This window comes from Primulina tabacum, chromosome 7, assembly GCF_025594145.1.
Source record: "Primulina tabacum isolate GXHZ01 chromosome 7, ASM2559414v2, whole genome shotgun sequence".
NCBI lineage: Eukaryota > Viridiplantae > Streptophyta > Magnoliopsida > Lamiales > Gesneriaceae > Primulina > Primulina tabacum.
Genome location: NC_134556.1, coordinates 33586502 through 33607483, shown reverse-complemented (window position 1 = coordinate 33607483; position 20982 = coordinate 33586502). Strand labels below are relative to the sequence as shown.

General features: G+C 36.4%; 3 protein-coding genes across 7 annotated transcripts; all 3 read right to left on the bottom strand.

Annotated features, from left to right (window-relative positions):
• Positions 1-1458: 1458 nt before the first annotated feature.
• Positions 1459-10157, bottom strand: LOC142551349 (protein GFS12). 2 transcript variants are annotated; one of them, XM_075660543.1, is made up of 16 exons: positions 9748-10157; positions 9541-9629; positions 7182-9290; positions 6708-7035; positions 6394-6609; positions 6183-6255; positions 5879-6084; positions 5734-5796; positions 5194-5399; positions 4987-5098; positions 4015-4536; positions 2623-2906; positions 2305-2548; positions 2147-2220; positions 1886-2021; positions 1459-1796 (listed from the first exon to the last, which is right to left on the bottom strand). In XM_075660543.1, the coding sequence occupies exons 1-16, from the start codon at positions 9877-9879 to the stop codon at positions 1647-1649; spliced, it is 4944 nt and encodes a 1647-aa protein (XP_075516658.1). In that variant the 5' UTR covers positions 9880-10157; the 3' UTR covers positions 1459-1646. The 2 variants fall into 2 exon arrangements, with proteins under 2 accessions (XP_075516658.1, XP_075516657.1); XM_075660542.1 differs by having other exon boundaries at positions 7182-9302; positions 9748-10156.
• A 3359-nt stretch (positions 10158-13516) lies between these two features.
• LOC142550887 (1-Cys peroxiredoxin) lies at positions 13517-14745 on the bottom strand. Its single transcript, XM_075659933.1, has 2 exons — positions 14558-14745; positions 13517-14249 (listed from the first exon to the last, which is right to left on the bottom strand). The coding sequence occupies exons 1-2, from the start codon at positions 14676-14678 to the stop codon at positions 13714-13716; spliced, it is 657 nt and encodes a 218-aa protein (XP_075516048.1). The 5' UTR covers positions 14679-14745; the 3' UTR covers positions 13517-13713.
• Positions 14746-15317: 572 nt separating this feature from the next.
• Positions 15318-20019, bottom strand: LOC142551347 (uncharacterized). 4 transcript variants are annotated; one of them, XM_075660539.1, is made up of 9 exons: positions 19904-20019; positions 19647-19821; positions 18750-18853; positions 18455-18596; positions 18248-18318; positions 17686-18162; positions 17040-17573; positions 16704-16916; positions 15318-16332 (listed from the first exon to the last, which is right to left on the bottom strand). In XM_075660539.1, the coding sequence occupies exons 3-9, from the start codon at positions 18834-18836 to the stop codon at positions 15718-15720; spliced, it is 2139 nt and encodes a 712-aa protein (XP_075516654.1). In that variant the 5' UTR covers positions 18837-18853; positions 19647-19821; positions 19904-20019; the 3' UTR covers positions 15318-15717. The 4 variants fall into 4 exon arrangements, with proteins under 4 accessions (XP_075516654.1, XP_075516653.1, XP_075516655.1 ...); XM_075660538.1 differs by having other exon boundaries at positions 19647-19986; XM_075660540.1 differs by lacking the exon at positions 19647-19821 and having other exon boundaries at positions 19904-19922.
• Between the last annotated feature and the right edge of the window lie 963 nt (positions 20020-20982).

Genomic DNA, 20982 nt, shown 5'->3' with positions numbered 1-20982 from the left:
ACCGGACGTGCCAACTTGTTTGTCACGAAAATTTGCGGGCGTGCCAGACACGTGATCGTGCCAAAGTTGTGAATGATCTGACTCCGTTTACCAAGCGTTGTGAGTCTCGATTCGGTCGTAAGTTCTAACTCCTTCGAAATGGCTCAAAAACGCAAACACAAAATGAGGATTAAGACAAAATTACAGGAGGAATCCATGAACAAAATCAAATTTAATTACGCTGTTATGAATTTGAACGACATTATCACAAGAAAGTTGAAGGAATATGTAAAAATCTCAAGGAACTAAAATACTGGAAATTGGAAAAAGATGAACTATTGAGAGGAATTCTGCAGAGCTTTGCTGTAGATTTTTTGTGTTGATTTGTCGGGGGCCTTTTTCTGATTCTTCCTCTCAGTTTTTGTTCCAATCCACCGAACGATTTGATCATTTTCCACGATCGTCCAACGTGGATCGTGGACCAACTCCCCCAAACGTGGTCTTCAACTTACCCCTTTATGGACTTGTCTATTGGGCCTCTCCACATTTTAGGCTTCTATTATCATTGGGCTTCAAAGATTTTGGCCAAACAGTAATATTAGTATCATGGGTAAAGTTGGTGTCCTTCATAGGTGGTTACTATCATATCCTCAACTTTAATAAAATAGAATATATATATATATGAAATGACTTTCATACCCTTGTATAAAATGTTTTCATAGCAATCTTTCACACAAAATCCTCCATTTCCATCAACGGGCTATACGAAAACGCTTCAGTAACCTTGTAACCCTTGTTCAGTTGTTTGGACTTCTTTTTCCTCGTACTACCCAACACACCCCTTAATCTGTCTTTGAAAGTTTGAAAATTTATTGGGATCACGATCTTCTCACAACCCTGAAAATTGATCCGGAATCTGATATCATCTCCGACCATCCTCTAACAGAGGATGAATGAATTTTCGTCTAATGCATCTTTAAATTGAATCTCCACAATGGATGTTGCATCATGGTTTTGGAGGATGACAAAAATTACAAAAATGTCGTGTCCAAAATTGCATTTAGATCTTTTTTTTTTAAAATTTTTTGATCTTTTTTTATTTGTTTAATTTATGAATTATATCCTCAAAAATTGAATAATGGCATTTTTTATTTATGTTTTGGTCTTATTTTATTTTTTTGATTTAACATAATCTTTTTTAATTTTTAATCTCTTAATTAATTTTAGTGCTAAATTTTTTTATTCTTTTTTATACATCAAGTCTAAATCCATCCTCAAAATCAAATCCATCCATTTATGCACAACTTTAATATGTCACTTTTGGTAAAGTTGATAAGAAAGCATAGCAAAGCATCATATGTTATGCTCTTCCATTAAGTTTAAAACATTACCCTAACTGTTGAAGCACATGAATACATGATCGATCACAAGTCACACTCGCAGAAGAGCACAAGTGCAAGAATCTATAAAGCATAATGGTCAAAAAGAAAAGGATATGTTATATATAGCCAATAAATAGTGTGATAATCGATAATGGAGGTTCGAATCTTCAATAGTCATACACAGACGGACAAAACAATGCGAGTGATGAACACATGATTTGTAAATTGCAATTAATTAAGTATATTCCCATTTAAATTTATACATGCAGAGAGCAGTTGCCAAGACTAACAACAAATTTTGAAATGGCCATCCTCGGTTCCAACGAGAAAAAGGCGTGAAAAAGGTAAAATGGAAATGGCCGATAGCATAGACAAGTTCTTTGATTCCCCATCCGCCATATAAAGATTTTGAGGAATGACACGAAACTGCCCATCCTATGCCATGGTAAAAACATAAATGTGCCTTAATAGATACATTCAGGGACAACACACACAAACACACAGAGATAAAGAAAGAGATGTACCTCATCTGCAGTGCTAGCCAAAGAACATAAGCCAATTTTGTTTTTGCATATAGAGATCACATTTTTCCCCCACACTGAGAAACCAGAGACGCTATCACTATAACCTTTGAAAACTGTGTATTCTGATGCCCAATTCCTGTTAAAAATGTCAAAAAGGGCCATCATACAATAGTAATCCTGTTCAGTTGATTTTAAGCTACATAAATTAAGTAATCTACTCAAATTTTGCCAGCTTGAAGCAACAGTAATAGAAAAATGAACCTTCTCAGATCCCAAATTCGCAAGGTTTTGTCAAGAGAGCTCGAGACAAGGAGATGATCTGAAGCTGCAGCAAGCTGCCAGAATGGGAAAAGTTGAAAGTAAATTGTAAAGCTATGCATTTTTCAATATCATTTTCATCCCGATTATTTTTAAATTACCTTAGTCACATATCCATCATGAGCCTGCCATGATGAAATAATATTGCCGCTTCTCATGTCAAAGAGGCTGCAATAGCCAGTGCTGAATGAAGCTGCAATCCAAGAGGGGTAAGCAACATTGTCCTCTGGGTGCAATTTTGCAGAACCAGATGAGCAGATGGATGATATTAGAGGAGAGAAACTAGAATCAGTGGGTTCTCCCCTCCAAAGGTGAAGTTTCTGACCACTATGGACATCAAAGAATCTGTGCAACATGAAGATAGTTTTTAAGAAACACAAATGCTTATGAGATATGGTCTATTTGTAAAATGTAGTCACCTGAGAGATCCATTTCCAGTACCCACTACAAGTCTATCAATGAATTCCAGGTAATCTATTTTAGTGTACAAACTCCCGTGGAACACATTACTAATCATTCCACTTGGTGATGGATTATAATGAAGCATATCGTCTTCATCTCTATCGATTCGGCGTGTGGACGTTAAAGTGCTCTCAGAAAATGCAGAAATTATCTTTCCTGTTTGTCCATTCCATATATGAACTGTTCCATCACAAGAAGCTACCCTTCCAGAGGATGCTAAAATACGAATATCATTTACAACCTGACAATAAAGAGGAAATTAGAGAGGGGTCCACAAATATTATTTGTAGAGAGTAACAGTGTAGCAAAGACACGTGAAAAAACTAGATCCTCCTACAATAAACAAAGCCATAAACTGAGGTGTACTGAATGTAAGCATGAATCGACCAAATTATTTTTTATTCTTCATTAAAGTTAAAAGATGGAGATTTCCAATCTTTACTACAGACATTGCAAAATATCCAATGGCTTTTGGCTTGCAACAAGATTAACATCAACACGGACAATACTGTCATAATGTAATTATTAATAATATACCCCATCTCTCATGTTGAACAAAGAGGGCTGAATAACAAAACACCATAAGCATGTGGTTAATTTTAAAATAGAAAAAACCTGTAATCAACTTATTTTCAAACATACTATTTGAAATTAGGTTTTGATAGTCAAATAACATCATGTACATGTCATAAACACAAATAGTAGCATAAAGAAGACGATACAAGTACTTCTCCAGTACCAGATTACTTCTCGCACAGTGTCATTGGAAGGGCTCACTTGCAAACCGCATTTGGTACGGAAGAAAAATGGAAGGAAAAGAATGCAGACTGAACAGAAAGGGTAAGCTTATCCTTTTGTAGTTTGTTAAAAAAATATTTAAGAGGGAGAACAGGTGGGTCGGTGCACAACTCATGTCTCAGATTCATCACCATGTCCAGAGCAAAGTTATTTTTATATTTATTCCCAGCCAGTCTCCAACAGATTGAAACAAGATTAATATAGGAGTTCCCTATCCCTCCAACCCAGGACATACGAAAATAAAGCATCAATTAGGCTTTGCCAGAGTTTGCATATTAATAATCTACACAAGGAAAATGAAAGCTAACATTAATCATTTTTTCAACAAATATAAAATGAAAACAAAATGCAAACAAAAGAAAGACAAACGAACACTAAAATAACAGTTCTTCGGTCCTCCAGACGTAAAAAGTAAAAAGTTACTATTGGTGTGCTCAAAACTTGAAAGTCTCATTCCAAGGATAACTTAAGTTCAAATCAGTTAACACATTTTCTTTTTCTTTGTCTAATACCCAGAAATGTATTTGAATCATGAAAAAACTATAGCAAACCTCTTCGTGGCGACTGTAACTCATAACACAATCAACTGTTGATAATTCCCACCTCTGAATGTTCCCTCTGAATCCTGGTCCAACTCCTGCTGTGAACACCGTACACTCATTGTGGTCAACAGCAAAAGATCTCAATGCTCCATGATGCGCACGGGTTGATTGTATAATAGATGCTTTGATTTTCCATGGGAGTTCATCCTTTGGAAAAGTTGTACGAGAAGTGAAATCAAGAATACTCAAACTAGAAGCTGCACTAGGGAACCAATACCAAGGTTCCTGGAATTCTGACGCAGAACTTATCACATGCCTCTCAACAGGGTTCTGGTAATGCTCTGACAAATTTTTAATCGGCACGGTATTTTTGGGGCCTCTTTTTCCCTGTGACTGTGGGATTGACCATCCAACCCCATTGAGTAAGAGTTTGGTAGGCATATTGTTGGATGACGAGTTCTTGTCGTAAGAAGATCTTCTACCATTTTTACCTTCCAAATCACTTTGAGAGGGATCCCCAGTATATTCCCACTAAAGTTACAACAGATAAAGAAAAGGTGCACTGTAGAGTTAAAAATTGAAGAACATTTTCGGATGCAATTAATACACTCACAGTAAAGCTAATATAATTTGTCCTCACGTTTCTTTTTCACTTTGAACTCAATGTTTTTCTTTCATCTGAAGTTTCACAACATCTTAGCACTTGAAAATTTTCATGGTTTGCTATGTTATGCATGATTGCTATCTAGACCACATGCTAGTCGGAAATGGAAAATAATAATCCATTCCTTTTCATTATGAAATAAAAATCATCAACTATAACTGTAGCTACCTATAAATTCCAAATTGAAGTCAATAAGTTCTCATAATTGGCAAGAAAAGCAGATGACGCTGCCATGATGTAGGTAAAATATGTGCATATGGAATCACTCTCATATAAGGAAAGCAGCCTGTTCTCAGAGGGATTGAAAAGGATCATACCTTCCAGTTTTGGTGCCGTAGAAGGAATTGCTCAAGAAGCAGCCATGTTGCACAACACTGACGAAGTTTCTCAATTCCCAGCAGAGAAGCAAGTGGAGGATACAATATTAATCTGCCAAGAGTTCCTTAATTGTGTGGTGACCGAATGCTTATGTGCAATAGTATACAAAGCCTAAAAAATAAGAATAAAATAGGACAGAGACATACACAAGGTCCATGCGACTTTCAAAACTATCTTCCTTACTGAATTTCATTCTCTGTCCCTTCAGGTTTCCACCCAAATGGACATGGTTGTCATTTTCATTTGAAAAAGCAAGCTCACTAAATAACTCTCTGAGTTTCGGCAGAACATGCACTGCTGTTAAATCGGCACCAATCTGCTGGCAAATCCTGATAAGACTCCTTGCACTAGTCTGGCAAATAAAGTAAATCATGTAAGCACAATAATTCTTAATTGACTAAAAAAATTGCAGATGCAAAGGAAACAAAAAAATACAAGTCTGCTCCATTAGTAAACATGATTTCAAACGTCGTTTTTCAACTTATAACTATTCAACCAGAAGATTCAATCATGACAAACATAATTACTAGCTGGGCTATGATATGTAAACTGAGGACCGTAATAGATTGGGGGAGGGGGCGAGAGAGAGTAAATCAGGTAATGGTAAGAGGGGGAAAGAGCTTCACAAAATATCCCGAATCTATCTTCATAACCACATTGCGGTGAAGACCTAAAAATAAAAATACCTGATATACCCGATTTTCCAGGTCTCTCCGCATTAGAATCTTGACATGCATGCAACTTCTATCCTGCATAAGCTTGAAAGTATATCATTGGAGCCATACTAGTTTGATATACAATGCAATCATAGAGTCAAAAATAATTTTATACCTCAGTCAGCTCCTTAATAATAATATCATTTGTCAAGGATGGAACAATGCCATCTAATGTTGTCAGGCAATCTATCAACGCCAAAGATCCCCAACTTTGCAAGGGTTCAGATTTATTGGCAAATGAAGTATCAGTGCAAGAATGGACAACACTTCTTAGTAACGGTAGAATCTGTTTTACTATTAAGTTCTCCCCAAAAAGTCCACCTGAATAGCGACTATAATACCTCAGAAGTTGAAAAGGGAGTAGGTACAATTGCAAGAAGGGTGTTCAAATACCAGTTATTCAGCCAAATAGAACCTACCAATTCTAACCAATGCATCAATTCCATCGTTGCAAATCCCTTTTCCAAAACAGAGTATCAAGGACAGAATTGTCTGGAAATTTAGTTCAATCAGTCCAATGCGTATAAAATCGGATAGAATACCATTCAGAGAATTATAATATAAAAGTTGTTTCACATAATAATATTAACTTTTGAGATTGCACAGCATTCAATTTCGACAAAGTTAAACCTGATGAACTGTAATCGGCACACCAAGCTCTTCACTAGACCCAATGAGTAGAACTGTGGCAGCAGCAGATGAGCTCTTTTGAGGTGCAACAGACAGGTTTGATATTATCAAGGGATGTATTGTCTCCAAATATGCTTGTTTACCGATTTGGTTCCATAACTCGTGCATGAATGAACTTTGAAGAAGAGAAACCTTCAAGTGCGAATGGCCTGTAACCTAAAACAAAGTATTTAAGAAATGAGAAGAGGAAAATAAAAGAAACGGATGTGTTTTAACATGCAACACCAAAAACAAAAACAAAGTTACCAACTAGCCTGTAGAATTGACTGGATAGATGGCACAACAAGTTTCATTATCGCCTCTAACTTCAGACACTTCAGAAATTCTGACAATAGCATATAAGCCCATTCAGCTTCAGTATCTGAGGTAGAAGTCATTAGAAGAGGTAGGCAATGAGGGGCACACATTTCGACACCAAATGCTCCCATTGCTTTCAGTGCTCCATGTTTTGCAAAAGTAGCAGCATACTGGAGACGGCATGCGTCATTTGCTAGAAGATGAAAGGAGGACAAAAATAAATATGATGACTTTACTGATCTGGGGAAGCACGGAGATTCCAAAATGCACTTGGCAGAAGGCCTCCTGATTATTTTAAAAAGAAAAGAAATTCTTTAGATAAAGTGGACTGCAGCTGAAATTCTTATATTTATCTATAAAGGAAAAGGAAATGAATGGAGCTCAAAAGCATCAACAGAAATATTGGGGGTTACAAGGCTAAGAAAGTTTACCTGCTCCAGTCCTTCTGAATGCAGGTTTCAACGATAAGTCGTGCGTGATAAGGCAGTTCTTGCATTGGACTTGGTAAGACGCCACTCTCCAAGTAGAGATCTAATGAGTTTAGACCAAATAGTGGCTTCCTCAACTGAAGTTCGGCTAAAATACATCCAATAGCAAACATGTCATCTGCAGCACTTTTAGAAGATATCTTCGAGGTAAATGTTTGGCTCCAAAGAAATAGTTCCTGAAATCCAGTAGAACCGTCATCATCAACCTCAAGATACTCAAGAAGATAACTCAAATCAACATTTGGGCTCGCGCCAAAGTTCTTCACCCAGTCAGGTTGTCTAGATAAAATATAATCAATACTATCCGTCATCAGCTCCTTCTCAGAAAAACCATCCTTCACTCTGTCTTTTAAGTAATCATTATAACAAGGACATAAATGCCATGATTTCTCACTGAATAGAGCTGCTTCTTCTAGTTTCCGTAAATTATCCGTTTCAGTGGGTAGAGCATCCTTACACCCATTATTCTTTGTTTTAGTATATCCATATTTCTTACCACAAAGTTTTCCAGTAACTTTTTGACGTGGAGGGTGAGGTTGAGTAAAAAGTTGGCGGCGTCCCATTGACCGTGGCTTTGTGGATATGGAAGGTGGCAAAATTACATTCTTAGCATCAATGGCAGCCGCACCATACATTTTATATCCAAAGGTGATGTCGATCCAATTATGTATTTGACATGAAACACGATTGTTTTCTAAGGCATCCCTGTGCAACTTGATGAACCTCTCTGGAGTGCCCGCCCAAGAAGGCACAGCCAAATCCGGCATGCCAGAATGTAGGGAATTAAATATCCGTGGATCACAATAGAATTCGGGTATGCACTCATCAGGGGTCCATTGGTATAACCTTTGCATGTTAGAGGGATATTCATTAGGTTCATAAACTGAACGGACAGCTGTTCTCAAGACACTCAATGGCAACCTCCTAGCTTTATAGCTGCAAACAGCAAGTTCAGATAGGCACTCGTCTGACACATGGTGTGGGATTTCGGATGTTGAATAAGTGAAGTCCAACTGCTCATCACCTTTTGCCAAGCGCCACTTACTTTTGCTTAGATCCCTCCATCCAACATCACTATTTTCATCAGGTTTCACACTAAAATCTACAACCCAGGGCATGACAGCAGAAAATGTGTGATCGCCCCACCTCCTACCCGCTAATCTGTTTAAGACGAGAAGATACTCAAAATTACTCAACTCTCCTTGCCACCACCTATGGAAACTAGAATGCCAATCCACAGATTCAGATAGACTTAAATCAGCATAGAGTGTGCTAAAGGAACATCCTTCGGAAAAAAAACCACAAGCAGAACAATTGTGGCATTCTCCATGCAGATTTACCTCGGAGTTCAGTAACTGACTGCCACCAATTGGTAACCAACACCAACATGTATCATTTAACATAATGTTGGATGGGCATAAATTCCCATGGGCGATTCCCAAACCATGAATATAAGCCAGAGCTGAAAGTAACTGGTATATTAAAAATATCACATGCCAATCAGACTTTACGGCGTCTGGGCTATAGTGCATTATGTTTTCAAGGGTAAACGGCATCTTTTGAAGCACTATATTAATATGACTAGATGACTTAAGGATTCCCAAAATGGGTACTATGTTTGGATGCCGTATGCATCCCGGAAAACCATTCTCCTCAAATGAAGGTATTCCAATCAAGCTAAGAAAGTTTATACTCTCCTGTCCCGCCGATTTTCCATCAATAAGAAGGTTTATCGAATGCAAAATGTGATCTTCAAGTGCACCAGATAAGAGATCTGAAGCAAGATCTTCAGAGAGCGCAGAGGATGCTTTGCCAATCCGAGCAGTTGGAGCCAATGAAGCTATCGTCCTTGAGCAAGAAAATCTACTGGAAAGTTTACATTTTTCACACCTGAGCCCATTAATGAATATGTTTCTGTCACGACATTGAGTTGTAGTAGCCGACGAATTACTCTTACTACTGGAAATTCCAACACTGACCTCTACTTGGTCCCGCTCCAAATTGGAAAGCATGATGTTCTCTCTGGCGTTATCATATCCGCCTTCACCAGAACTGTACTCGTCACTAGAAAAATAGAAGTCAGATTTACATCATCTCAACTAACAAAAAACTGATTGTATTGCGAATGAAGCCATATTTACAACTTCATTACTTGATACTCATTATCTATGCCACTAATTTTTTGCTCATGGAATTCATCAATGCAACAATCATACGCTTCATTGCTTGCCTCAAAAGAATGAAAACACGAAAACACAGAAAAGAAGCAAGTAAAGTAGTAAGTTCGAGTGATCAAACATACATGTATTTAGACAAGCAATCCTCTTCACAATAAGGTACATAACTCAGGACGAATTGCTGCGATGTAGCTGCTCCACCAGAATCGGACATCTGCATCCAATTTTTACGTTTCCCCAAAAGCCAATAAAAATTCATTTAAGAATTGAGTATTTCACAAAAAAAAAAAAAAAAAAGGTAGATTTCGTATAAAGATTTGCACGAGGAGGACCTGGACGACGGCTGAGGAACCAAAGGGGAGAGGAGAATCGGAGAGTCCATAAACGAAGCTGAGTTCGCCGGAATAATCAGCTTCAACCCGTCTTTGAAGACAGTCAAAGCACATTTTTCTTTCTCTTCCCATTTCCGTTTCTCGACTTTCAATCCAAACGGAAACTGATCAAACAGGCCACTTCTCTATTGCCACAGCCGGAAAAAATCCCTTTTATATTTCTAATTACAATCGGTGATGAAAGGCCCGGGGAAGAAAGATAAGAAGCTAGAGTTGGTCTATTAAACCAGTCGGTAAAGAATGAGCACCCGATTAAACCACTTCGGTCATGCATCAATCCGAGAGTCTATTAGATCACTGTTAACTTGTACCAGCTCGGGCTCATGCCCTCCACCGGACTACATAAAAAGACTAGTTCAATTGATCATGAACTCGGTCGACTTAATCTATAGTCATCGGACACATATTCTTTCCTATGTTCTCAGACACGCATCCGAGCCACTATTCGATTATCTCGAGAGGGTCCGACAAAAGGAAAATCACATATATAAATAAATACATTCTCACAAATATTATTTATGTTCAATTTTTTAAGCATTTTTTTTTTTCATTTGTACTAAATTCAGCGTCGGGCTGACTACGTCGGAAACCTTGTAACATCCAACTAACATTTTCTTTTTTTAATGTGTGTAGACCACTAGACATGTGCTCATCCTACTCAGTCACCATCATTTGTAGGGAATGACACATTCCAGTTCAAAATGTTGTCCACCCAACTTACTCAATTTTCCTAAATATCATCAACAATATTATATTTCCCCAAATATTAAAAGTAGAGGGTTAATTTTTGACCGAAAAAGAGTTCTTTAAATTAATTAATTAGTTTTACACAAATTTAAACGACTCTCATTGAATATTTTTCACTTACAACTTGTTTGAATTTGAAATAGTTTAGTTTTTTTTAGAAGAGAAGCTTAAATGGAGCGAAAACATTCTGTATACTAGGATAATCAAGCACTCATCTATGATATGATTTCAATTTTTTATCGTACTTACTTTGATAACTTCACATTTCAAAAAAATTTCCTTTTGAAGTCGTGAAATTCATTGCAAATCCACCACCAACTTTGTAGTACTTTTTTTTATTATTATTATTTATTTAGAATAAATTCATTATTTTTTATTTTTGTTTGCACATGATTTATGCAATTTTTTTAGCATAAAATTCTGCTACATTAGGGTAGGAACATGTCTCATAACCCTCTTAGTCGATTTACTCGACTCTACCTCTGCTGGCAGTGTCCGTAAGGGTCGATCCAACGGCTCGCATTTTTCCGAGTCATTGCCCGTGCAGGCACTGCCTACACGGACAGGGTGAAACAATCTCTCTTAGTCGATCTCACACATTCAAGATCTTTTCGTAGGAAAAGATATCCCGAAAAATATTTTTCAAATCTATTGAAATAAGTTCTGATGAGCACGACAAACAATGTTCATGATTATTGAAACTTAAATCTTCCTAGTACATTACAAATAAACTTAAACAATTTCTTGATTAATCCAAAACAAGAATTAGCTTGTCGTCAATCAATATTCTCCTACTTCAATAATTTTTAGCGATTATATTTATTTATTCACTTTATAATATTTGACTATTAAAAATTAAAAACCATAAACAAATTATATGGTATGAATAAAAATAATTTTGCATCAATCAGTATTCACAAACATTGTTTCCTTCCGATGATATGTTTGGTTTATCTCCGCCACGACAATGTGTTTCCTTCACTTTTCCAGACTTAAATGGAGAAAATTATGATAAAATATTTTTATTTTGTGTAATTTTATTTGAATTATAGTTATAATATTTGTCTGTGTGAATTTTTTTATTTGGATAAATTAGTTAATAATTTAATTTAAATCCTAATATCATCATCTATGGACTAGCCCATTTTAAATGTATTATCCAATTTTTGTGTGGGATTCAGCCCCAATAATACTATTTATTTTGAGTAGGTCTCATGTGAGAACGGTCTTACGAATCTTATCTATGAGACAGGTCAATCCTATTGATATTTACAATAAAAAGTAATATTTTTAGAATAAAAAGTAATATTTTTTCATGGATGACTCAAATAAAAATTCGTCTCACAAAATACGATCCGTGAGACCGTCTCACACAAGTTTTTGTCATTTATTTTTTCAAAAAGATTTTATTAATAATAAAATCAGGTGGGGACGGGAATTCCATCAAGAATATATTTGAGTAGGTCTCTTGTGAGACGGTCTCACGAATTTTTATCCGTGAGACGGGTCAACCCTAACGATATTTACAATAAAAAAGTAATACTCTTAGCATAAAAAGTAATATTTTTTCATGGATGACCCAAATAAGATATCCGTCTCACAAAATACGACCCGTGAGACCGTCTCATATAAGTTTTTGCCAATATATTTATGTTTGATCCCTCCCCCGAAGTCGATCAGGACAGAAAAATCCCGACAAGTCGATCTGGATATTTTCGGGATTTTCGGGGATTTTTCCTGGCCTAGTTTTATGTGGGTGGAAAGTTTGATTATTTTTAGTTCTGTTATGTTGAGGAAATGAGAATCAAAGAATTAGAATTAATTGTAAATAAATTACATTTAATGTTAAAAATAACTTTAATCCCGAAAATTCAAAATCTCCTCAAGTAAGAAGAAGATATTCGAAATGTTCAAGATTATATTCCGATAAATATAAGAATAAGAACAACTTGTTTCCTTTTAAGATTCTAATTTTAGCTGAATGGGAAAAAATAAAGATAAAACTCTATTTTTATTTTTTATAATTTTATTTAATTATAATATTTATCTATGTGAATTTTTTAATTTAGGTGAATTATTTAATCATTTAATTTAAACCATATGATCGTAGACTAATCTTTTTTAAATATTAGTAAAAGATGCAGACTCGATGCACTCGTTATATGTGTTATTATTATTTGTAATTTGATCAAATAATATTAAATAATTAACACGAAATTATTTTTCATTTAAAAAAATTGTTCGATTTAAAAAAAAAAGTTTTGTATAAATTTTCTTCTATATAAAATATGAAGTGATTTAAATTTTTTTAGTAAAATAAAAAAGATAATTATAAAATTAAATATTTTAATGTTCCCAAAACAATTACTCTAATAATCTCACATTTAATAATATAATATAAATATAAACCAATTTTTGTATGGGCATCGTGACAATATTATTTTATTTAAAATTATAGTTAATAATATTATAATATTATTTTAAAAAAATTAAATTAATTGGATCGAGTCTGAAATAGTTTTTTGACCCCTCTCCTAAACGAATAAAATCTCTATAACAGGTAAGAAAAAAGGCGATTCAAGCATTTTTTTGGAGGTGGGAACGAAATAGGATTGGGGTCGGCCCGGGAGGGATTTTCAATTTTTCCGAGGTGGGAAGAACAGCTCATGAACACTAGCGAATAACTCAGCTTGCACCCAAAGTCACAATTTATGAATTGTTTGAGGCTTTTTTTTAGTTGGGTTTGTGAGAGTTTTGATTGTGAAGGTTGATTGTGAGAGTTTTGATTGTGAAGGTTGATTCCAAGAGACACTGATCCATGATAGAATCAAGGGCTCAAATTTAGCCACACATACATGCGGTCCACTAATTTTTTTAAAATCATATATATGTGTGAATCTTGTCCATCCAAATCATTTGGGGACAGTGCCGCACGTGTAGCATCGAAGATGCCGATTGTGAATGATAAATGACTAAATAGACACAAATATATTAGACTAAATATATTACAACCCCGGATCAGTAAGCATGCAGCAGCAAACAAAGTACGCATATACGGCACACAGAGACACATCCCAGCCAATGCCTTCCTCGTTACAAGCAAAACCAACGCATATTAACCTGATAATCTTAAATATATAAATGTGACTCGCTACACGGCTACTCCACATGAGTGAACCGCAGGTAATCTTTGTTAGAGGGAACTTCAACCCTGTCGTATCCTTGGGGAAAGGAGTGTTTGGCCTCATCATTAGAAACATCAGGCGAGATCACCACTGGGTCCCCAGGTTTCCAGTTTGCAGGCGTGGCGATCTTGTGCTTCGACGCCATCTCCAGTGAGTCCAGAACCCGTAAAACCTCATCCATGTTCCGGCCAGTGCTCGCTGGGTATAAAAAGCTCAGCTTTATCTTCTTGTCGGGCCCAACGACATGCAAAGCACGAGAGGGGGTCACCGTGTTGCTGTCTGTAGGCTCCACCATGTTGAGTTTCTTGATGATCTCTCTGGTGGGATCTGCCGCGATGGGGTAGTTTACCACTTTGTTATTGTTGTAGGCTTCGATGTCTTTGATCCATTCTTGGTGTGACTGAATATCATCGCAGGAAAATCCCAGCAGTTTCACCCCCCTCTGCTCGAATTTGTCGGCGTAAGCCGCCATCGCACCGAGCTCCGTCGTGCAAACAGGAGTAAAATCACCTGCATGTAAATACAGATTATGCGATCATTGAATTTTTCGTCCCTCTAGAGAGCATGCTCGGGTCCGGAGAAGTTGTACCCTTTATTCCACTAGTCACACTTGTTTTGCAATTTCCTCCCTTTTGACTCAGAGAAAGAGCCAAATTTGCAAAACAAGCTACGATAGCAGATTAAGACTTGACAGAAATTCAACTTCCATTGAAACTCACAATGAAGCCGATTTTAAGAGAGGACCAATTTTACAAAAAAAAAAAAATCAAGCATACTTGTGATATTGAGGAGAGCTGAGATGAAGATCAACTTATAACCTGGATGAGAGAAGATGATGGTGAACTTGGCATTGTTGCAATATTCGTGGAGTTTTATGTTTCCATGAGTGGTCTGAAATTCAAGGTCTGGGACAGTGTCTCCAATGGTGAGTCCTGGCATTTTTCACACGAAGAAAGATTATCGCTCATCAGTCTTCGATCAAGACGATGCAAATATATGCACACACATATATTCTCGTGTAATTTTAAGAGGTAGACGGGAGGGTTTAAGTAGTGATAGAAGAGACATTGCATGGAGAGAACGTGGCTAGTTAAGGGGTTGGCATGCGACACTGATTCTCTGTGCTGCTTCCACGTAAATTAATTAAGAGAAATATTGGTATATGTTATAAATCAAAAGCTTAAATTTTTATTTCATAATAAGTGTTCTTTATCCGGTTAGGTCTTGAACCAGGGAAAGTTTACATCATTCTTTGACTCTGAACCCAAGATTTCAGCCTTTTCTGAGTTACTAGAAACTGCACAAGGAATTAGTTTTCACTAATCCAATTTTATTATTATTATTACAACGATTTGGGGATGGGGTAGATGGAGGTTGGATTTTTTTTCCCTTCTACGTTAAGGGAAAGAATTTATCTCACTTTATTTAGGTGTTGCTGTCTACTCCTACTTGAGGTTCGATGGAAGTGTTATATGAAGTATGAAATTCTTCGGTTCACTTTACATATCGCAAAACACGAGCCTTCGACGAAAATGCAGTAAATAGAAGCAAAGATGAGAGTAGCTGAAAGCCTTTCCATTTCACTAAATCATTTTTCCTTTTTTTCATCAAACTCTGTAAAAACCGATACAATAGATAAAATGTCACATTGTAAAAAACGGTACAGCCAACCTCAGCCTAATTCCCCAAAATCCCAAAGCCATAACCAGAACCAAAAGACGTCATGTTTATCCAATTTAGGTCATCAAAATAAATTTTTCGGGTAAAAGTGAGTCGAAAAACTGAGCTAACATAGTATTAGTAACCCCCAATGAAGCATAAACAATAGCCTGTGAATAGTGATAGATAAACTCATCACCTCTAGGACAGATTAGAACTTCTTCACCTGCGACTAATCAGCAACATCCACCACGACAAAATATTAGTAGCGATCAAATCCATCCCAGACTTTGCTCAAAATAAAAACCCACCAAAAGACTTAACCATGCGGAAGAGCTTTAGGAACAAGGGGAATTGTTCCAAATGTCAAGATTTCAGAAAATTCAGTGCCCTTAACTTTGACCGGCATCGACCCAATTGTAACAACATTGTCACTTACAGCTGCAGTAGAAGCAGCGGTAGCGGGAGATGAGGAATCTGACTCAAGCTGCTTTGAATTTATGGTCAACGATCCAATTTTCAACTCATTGCCCGAGTCTCGTACTCCATCTGCTGAAACTTGGCTATTCCTGTTAAACTTTGTTGAGCTATTGACCTTACTAGCTTGTCTCAGCATGGCAGACTGGCTCTCCGAGCAATTTGGATCCTCATCTGCTGGATCTTTGTTTTTTTCTGTAGCCAAGAGTTTGGGTTCTTGCTTGGCAGTATACTCATCACCAACAAAAGGAAAATCATGTACAGGATGAAACTTGCGAGTGGTATCCACTAAGGGAATGATATATGGATTTTCGTAACTCCTAGTTAGGAGCCTGGCTCTCTCTTCCTGTAAGATCCGCTGTCTATTTTCATAATACATGAAGTCATCAAGCAGGGAAGTCCTCAACGTATAGTTGTTAAATATTTGCAGCATCTCCAAACCTTTTTTGTAGCAAATCTGAAAGTACACATTTCACAATATTTAGACAACCTGGTCGATTACAAACAATTATTCAACAATTCAAGCAAATTGATATAATCCCACATCAATTATCAACACAGTGAAATACGAATTCATAATCATTAAACACATATACAACACATCAGTGATGATCTTCATCAGTCGACCGACGCACAAATATTATTATTCATATACCGCCAAAGATAAATGTCACAAGATCATAGCAATCGTGAAGAACATTACATTGTCAAAGGTTGAACGCAATAATCGCAGATATTGTACATGGGTGAGGGATCATAACCAGTTCACGGATAAACATTAGCCATGGACTATGGAGGAAGGTAGTCGAGCAAAAAATGCAAAGGTACCTCTTGGGTGTCCCTGCTGTTAGTCACTGACTTGTTCTCGTTATTCTCTAGAATGATGTGCCTGAAATTGGGGTTTGGCACATCCTTTATGATGTGCCACTTCACAGGAAAGCTGCCACTCCATTTATCTTGCTGCCAGAAATCCATATCTTTTAGGAAATCAACCGAGCCAGTCATCTCGGCGACACCACAGAATTGGCCACTGGCATTAACCTAAAAATAAAAAAGAAGCATACCGTGAAAACATGGATCTGAGGCTTCTGTAATGAAAAATAACCATGAGCATAGAATCCTGCTGTAGCTGTTTAACAAAGAAAGGTTAAAGCTATCACTTACAGAAAAGAAGAGGAAGACGTGGCAGCCTGTTGGATCTCCTGCAGCTATTCTCCGAGCATCTTCATATGCACTGTTAAGCTTCTTGTTTCCATTAGGTGTAGAAGACCACACATTATACTTTATACTTTTATGCACATCATCCTCACTGTATGATTTGATGACAAAGAACTTCGCATTTTTATAATCATTAATACAAAAACCTTCTTTGTTGTACTGATCCAGACGTATAGTGATGTTTCCATTTGCATCCGGATTTCCATCTCTTGTCGTGTATGCTTTAACAAGCAACTGGCTTTTCAATTTGTTGGTCCTTGGGCCATGATTTTGTTCACCCAGTGCATCAGAGCTGCTTTTAACATCATCTAGAACTCTACCGTTGAGTAACTTAGGTCTAACTTTATGTACAGAAGGCTGTACAGGTTCACATGATTCAAAACTTGACAATCCATTCGCAGAAGGTAAACAAACCTTTAATTGGCTACCAGATGACAGCTTCGCACCTGAACCATATTCTATTTCTCGCACACCTCTAGCCTAAAACAAAATTTGAAAAAAATAGTCAATATACTGCTATCAGCATGATGAGATAAAATGAATCTGAAGCTAACTATTCTGAATACACGCCATGATCTCATTAGAGACTTACCCGACGAATTTGAGATGATCCATGACCAGAAAAACTAGCAGAATCAATACCAGTCACAGGATGTGTGCTAGATCTATCTATTGGTCTACTTCCCTCAGATGACTTTACAAGGGGATTCCTTCTGGTATCTCTGCCCCCCGGCAACGGTTGTGAAGAATTTGAATTGCTTGAAAATAAATTATACCTAACAGGAGGGCCATTGCCTTGATTGACGGATGTAGCGTTATAAGCATACGAGTCTGTCATCCCATTAGCCATAATATCATGTCTAGATTGAATAACCATAGGCATGTACGCAGGTGAAGAAACAGAAGTCTCATATGAGGAAAGGCCGTAATACTGTTGAGGTGTTACATAGGAGCCGTCCATTCCTATTATAGCACCAGGAATATAGGGATTATAAGGGTTATAAGGAGACTGTTCATATCCATAGCTAGGAGTATAGTATGCATATGGCAAGCTTTCATTTGCGCTACCCTGCAAAACAAAAATAACATTCCATAAAATCATAACTTAAGCTGATATCGAATGCAAATCTTAAAACCAGAAGAATAAGACTCACAGTGTACTGAATATCTTGACCATCCAAACCAAAAACCATACCATCCTCAAAGTCACCGGTTGATTCAAATCCTATCAAATATGAGATAATATCATTTTAGTCACGGTTCCAATGATAATTTATGATCAACTTTAGACAACTAGTAAAATATCAATGTCAGACTCCAACTCAATAAATTTAAAAAAAAAACAGAGTAAATATTTTAACCTGTACAGATATATCCATAGTTACTGGCAGTAGGATAATACAAGCCCTGATCAATAATGAATTCGGGGGCACCATCACTATACATGGCCTCAAATTGTTCAAGTTGTCCACTTAACTGTGGGTTTGATTCAGTACCTTGAATCTGCAAAATAACAAAGCCTTAATTTTAAAAATGAAAAACAAAAATTGTATGCATAGAACATCATAATCCCTAAGAAGTAAGAACTCCAAAAAAAGAGAAAAAAATTTGTCCACCCGAATAAGATAGAATGCAGAAGTGACATAAAAGAATCACCATATATGATTCAGCAAGTCCTTGATCAGGAATATTGTACACTTCCATATCAGCAAGTCCTTGATCAGGAATATTGTACACTTCCATACCAGGACTTGCCACTCCTACAGAAATAAATAGTAATGCTTAAGAGAACTAATATAGATTGCAGGGTAAGGATAACTGAAATGCAACACTGAACTTCAGTCATCCGCATGTTCTATGACGAGCAAAGTTATAATAAATTGAAAAAACGGGCTGATGCACAAGATAATCCAAAATGGTGGGAAATAATGAATAAGTGACATCGAGAATGTCTTTTAGACTGCCAAATCAAATTTAAAAGTGCCTTCCTACAATGAAGGACAAGACCACATAGGATTTATGTGATTACAAACAGTCAAAATATCATAGCTAAGAGGTAAACTTAATATCAGATCAGGAAAAAATGCAGTCCTAAAGTGAAGCGCAACACAATCCCCACCAAAATACATAGCATTAAACATCCAACAGAATCTCAAAAGCCATGATGAATTTGGTCAAAGCATAATAAAGATATAAGATTCAATGAACCCTTGAAATAATATTAAAACCCGACTCAGAAGCAATTCCACATACTTGCACCTTGCATATAGCAAACCAAAATACATAGCATTAAACATCCAACAGAATCTCGAAAGCCATGATGAATTTGGTCAAAGCATGATAAAGATATAAGATTCAATGAACCCTTGAAATAATATTAAAACCCGCCACAGAAGCAAATCCACATACTTGCACCTTGCATACAGCAAATGATACATGAATACAGACGCAGAAAAAAAAACCACCCATTTAACTACCAATAATAATAATAAGTAATCTGCATCATATACAAAGTTATGGCCTTGAAATTGCAAAGCGAAAAAAATATTGTACCAAGAAACAAAACAAAAGGCAGCCGATTGAAGAGGTGGTTGATTCAAAGGGCAGCTGAAAGATCAAATGCAAGAGGGTCGAAATCGAACAACGCTCACTAAACCACCGGCTATAATATATCTTGATATATCTCGATTAACATTACTACTTCAAAGTCGACGCGGCTAAGGAAACCCTAGAGAGAGAAAACAAAAGGGGGTGGAATCCAAGAAATTTGAACGAAAATCTATGGAACCGCAATTGGTTTAGCAATTTACTATATTCGACGCGTTGTCATGAAAGCACGAACGCATATAGAGATGGGGATTGATCCTTGATTGCTGGGTGGAGGTGAACTACACGACCTCTCTTTATGTGTAACGTTTAATGAAGTTGTACCCTGATGTTTGTACCATCAAGAAATGAAATTACACGACTAGCCTTCAGGTTTGAAAATTTTGGATTCGGACAAGCCACCGAGGACCAAGGGTCGGGCCAAGCAATGGAATAGAAGCATCTAGTAGGGTCATTGGAGAATGCTAGAAGTTTTTTAGGTGATGTGCATCATAAATCTTTCTTTTTAAGAAAATAACATGTTCTTCATTTTTTCTTATTTCATCTATTCTATTTTAACAATTTTCTTTTTAGTCATATATTTTTTCTATTTTTGTCATCTTTGTTGTTTTTCAACATATCACTCAGTGACGCTGACTAGACATCAGTATGATGCTCGCATGTATAATCGAATATCAAAAAATATCTCGATAAAAATTGATTTAAATTGTTAAAAAGCGAAAAATACAAAATGCAATAGAGTCTTACATATATTGTAGTTTATTTAAAATGCAAAAAATTAATTGGGGAAAATCTAATCTACCTATATAACAATTTATGAGTTCATCATCTTCCAAAACCCATATAAACATACTTCTCATGAGTTTGTGTAAGTACTTATGAGTTCATCATCTTGCAAAACCTATATAAAATCATTTTCTAATAATATTAATGCTTATACTTGGATTTATTTTCGGTCAATTTCGAAAAACAAATATCTTCGTCCAGAACAAATGTCTCGATCCATATGTAGTCCATATGAATTCAAATATTCATAAAAATCCCATGTTCAGATAGACTAAATATCAATTTATCCAAGACCGAGCTTTAGCTCTAATGGTCTCACATTGTTCCACTTGTAGTGAATCGGGTTCGAGTCCTCCTAACCCCTAGAATAGGATTTCAAAAAAAAAAAAAAAAAACCAATTTACCCCTTTCCATGTAATAATAATTTGAAACGGATTGAAACCCAAAAAATGGATGATAAAATAAATAGAACGAATAAAAAAAAACATATGAATTC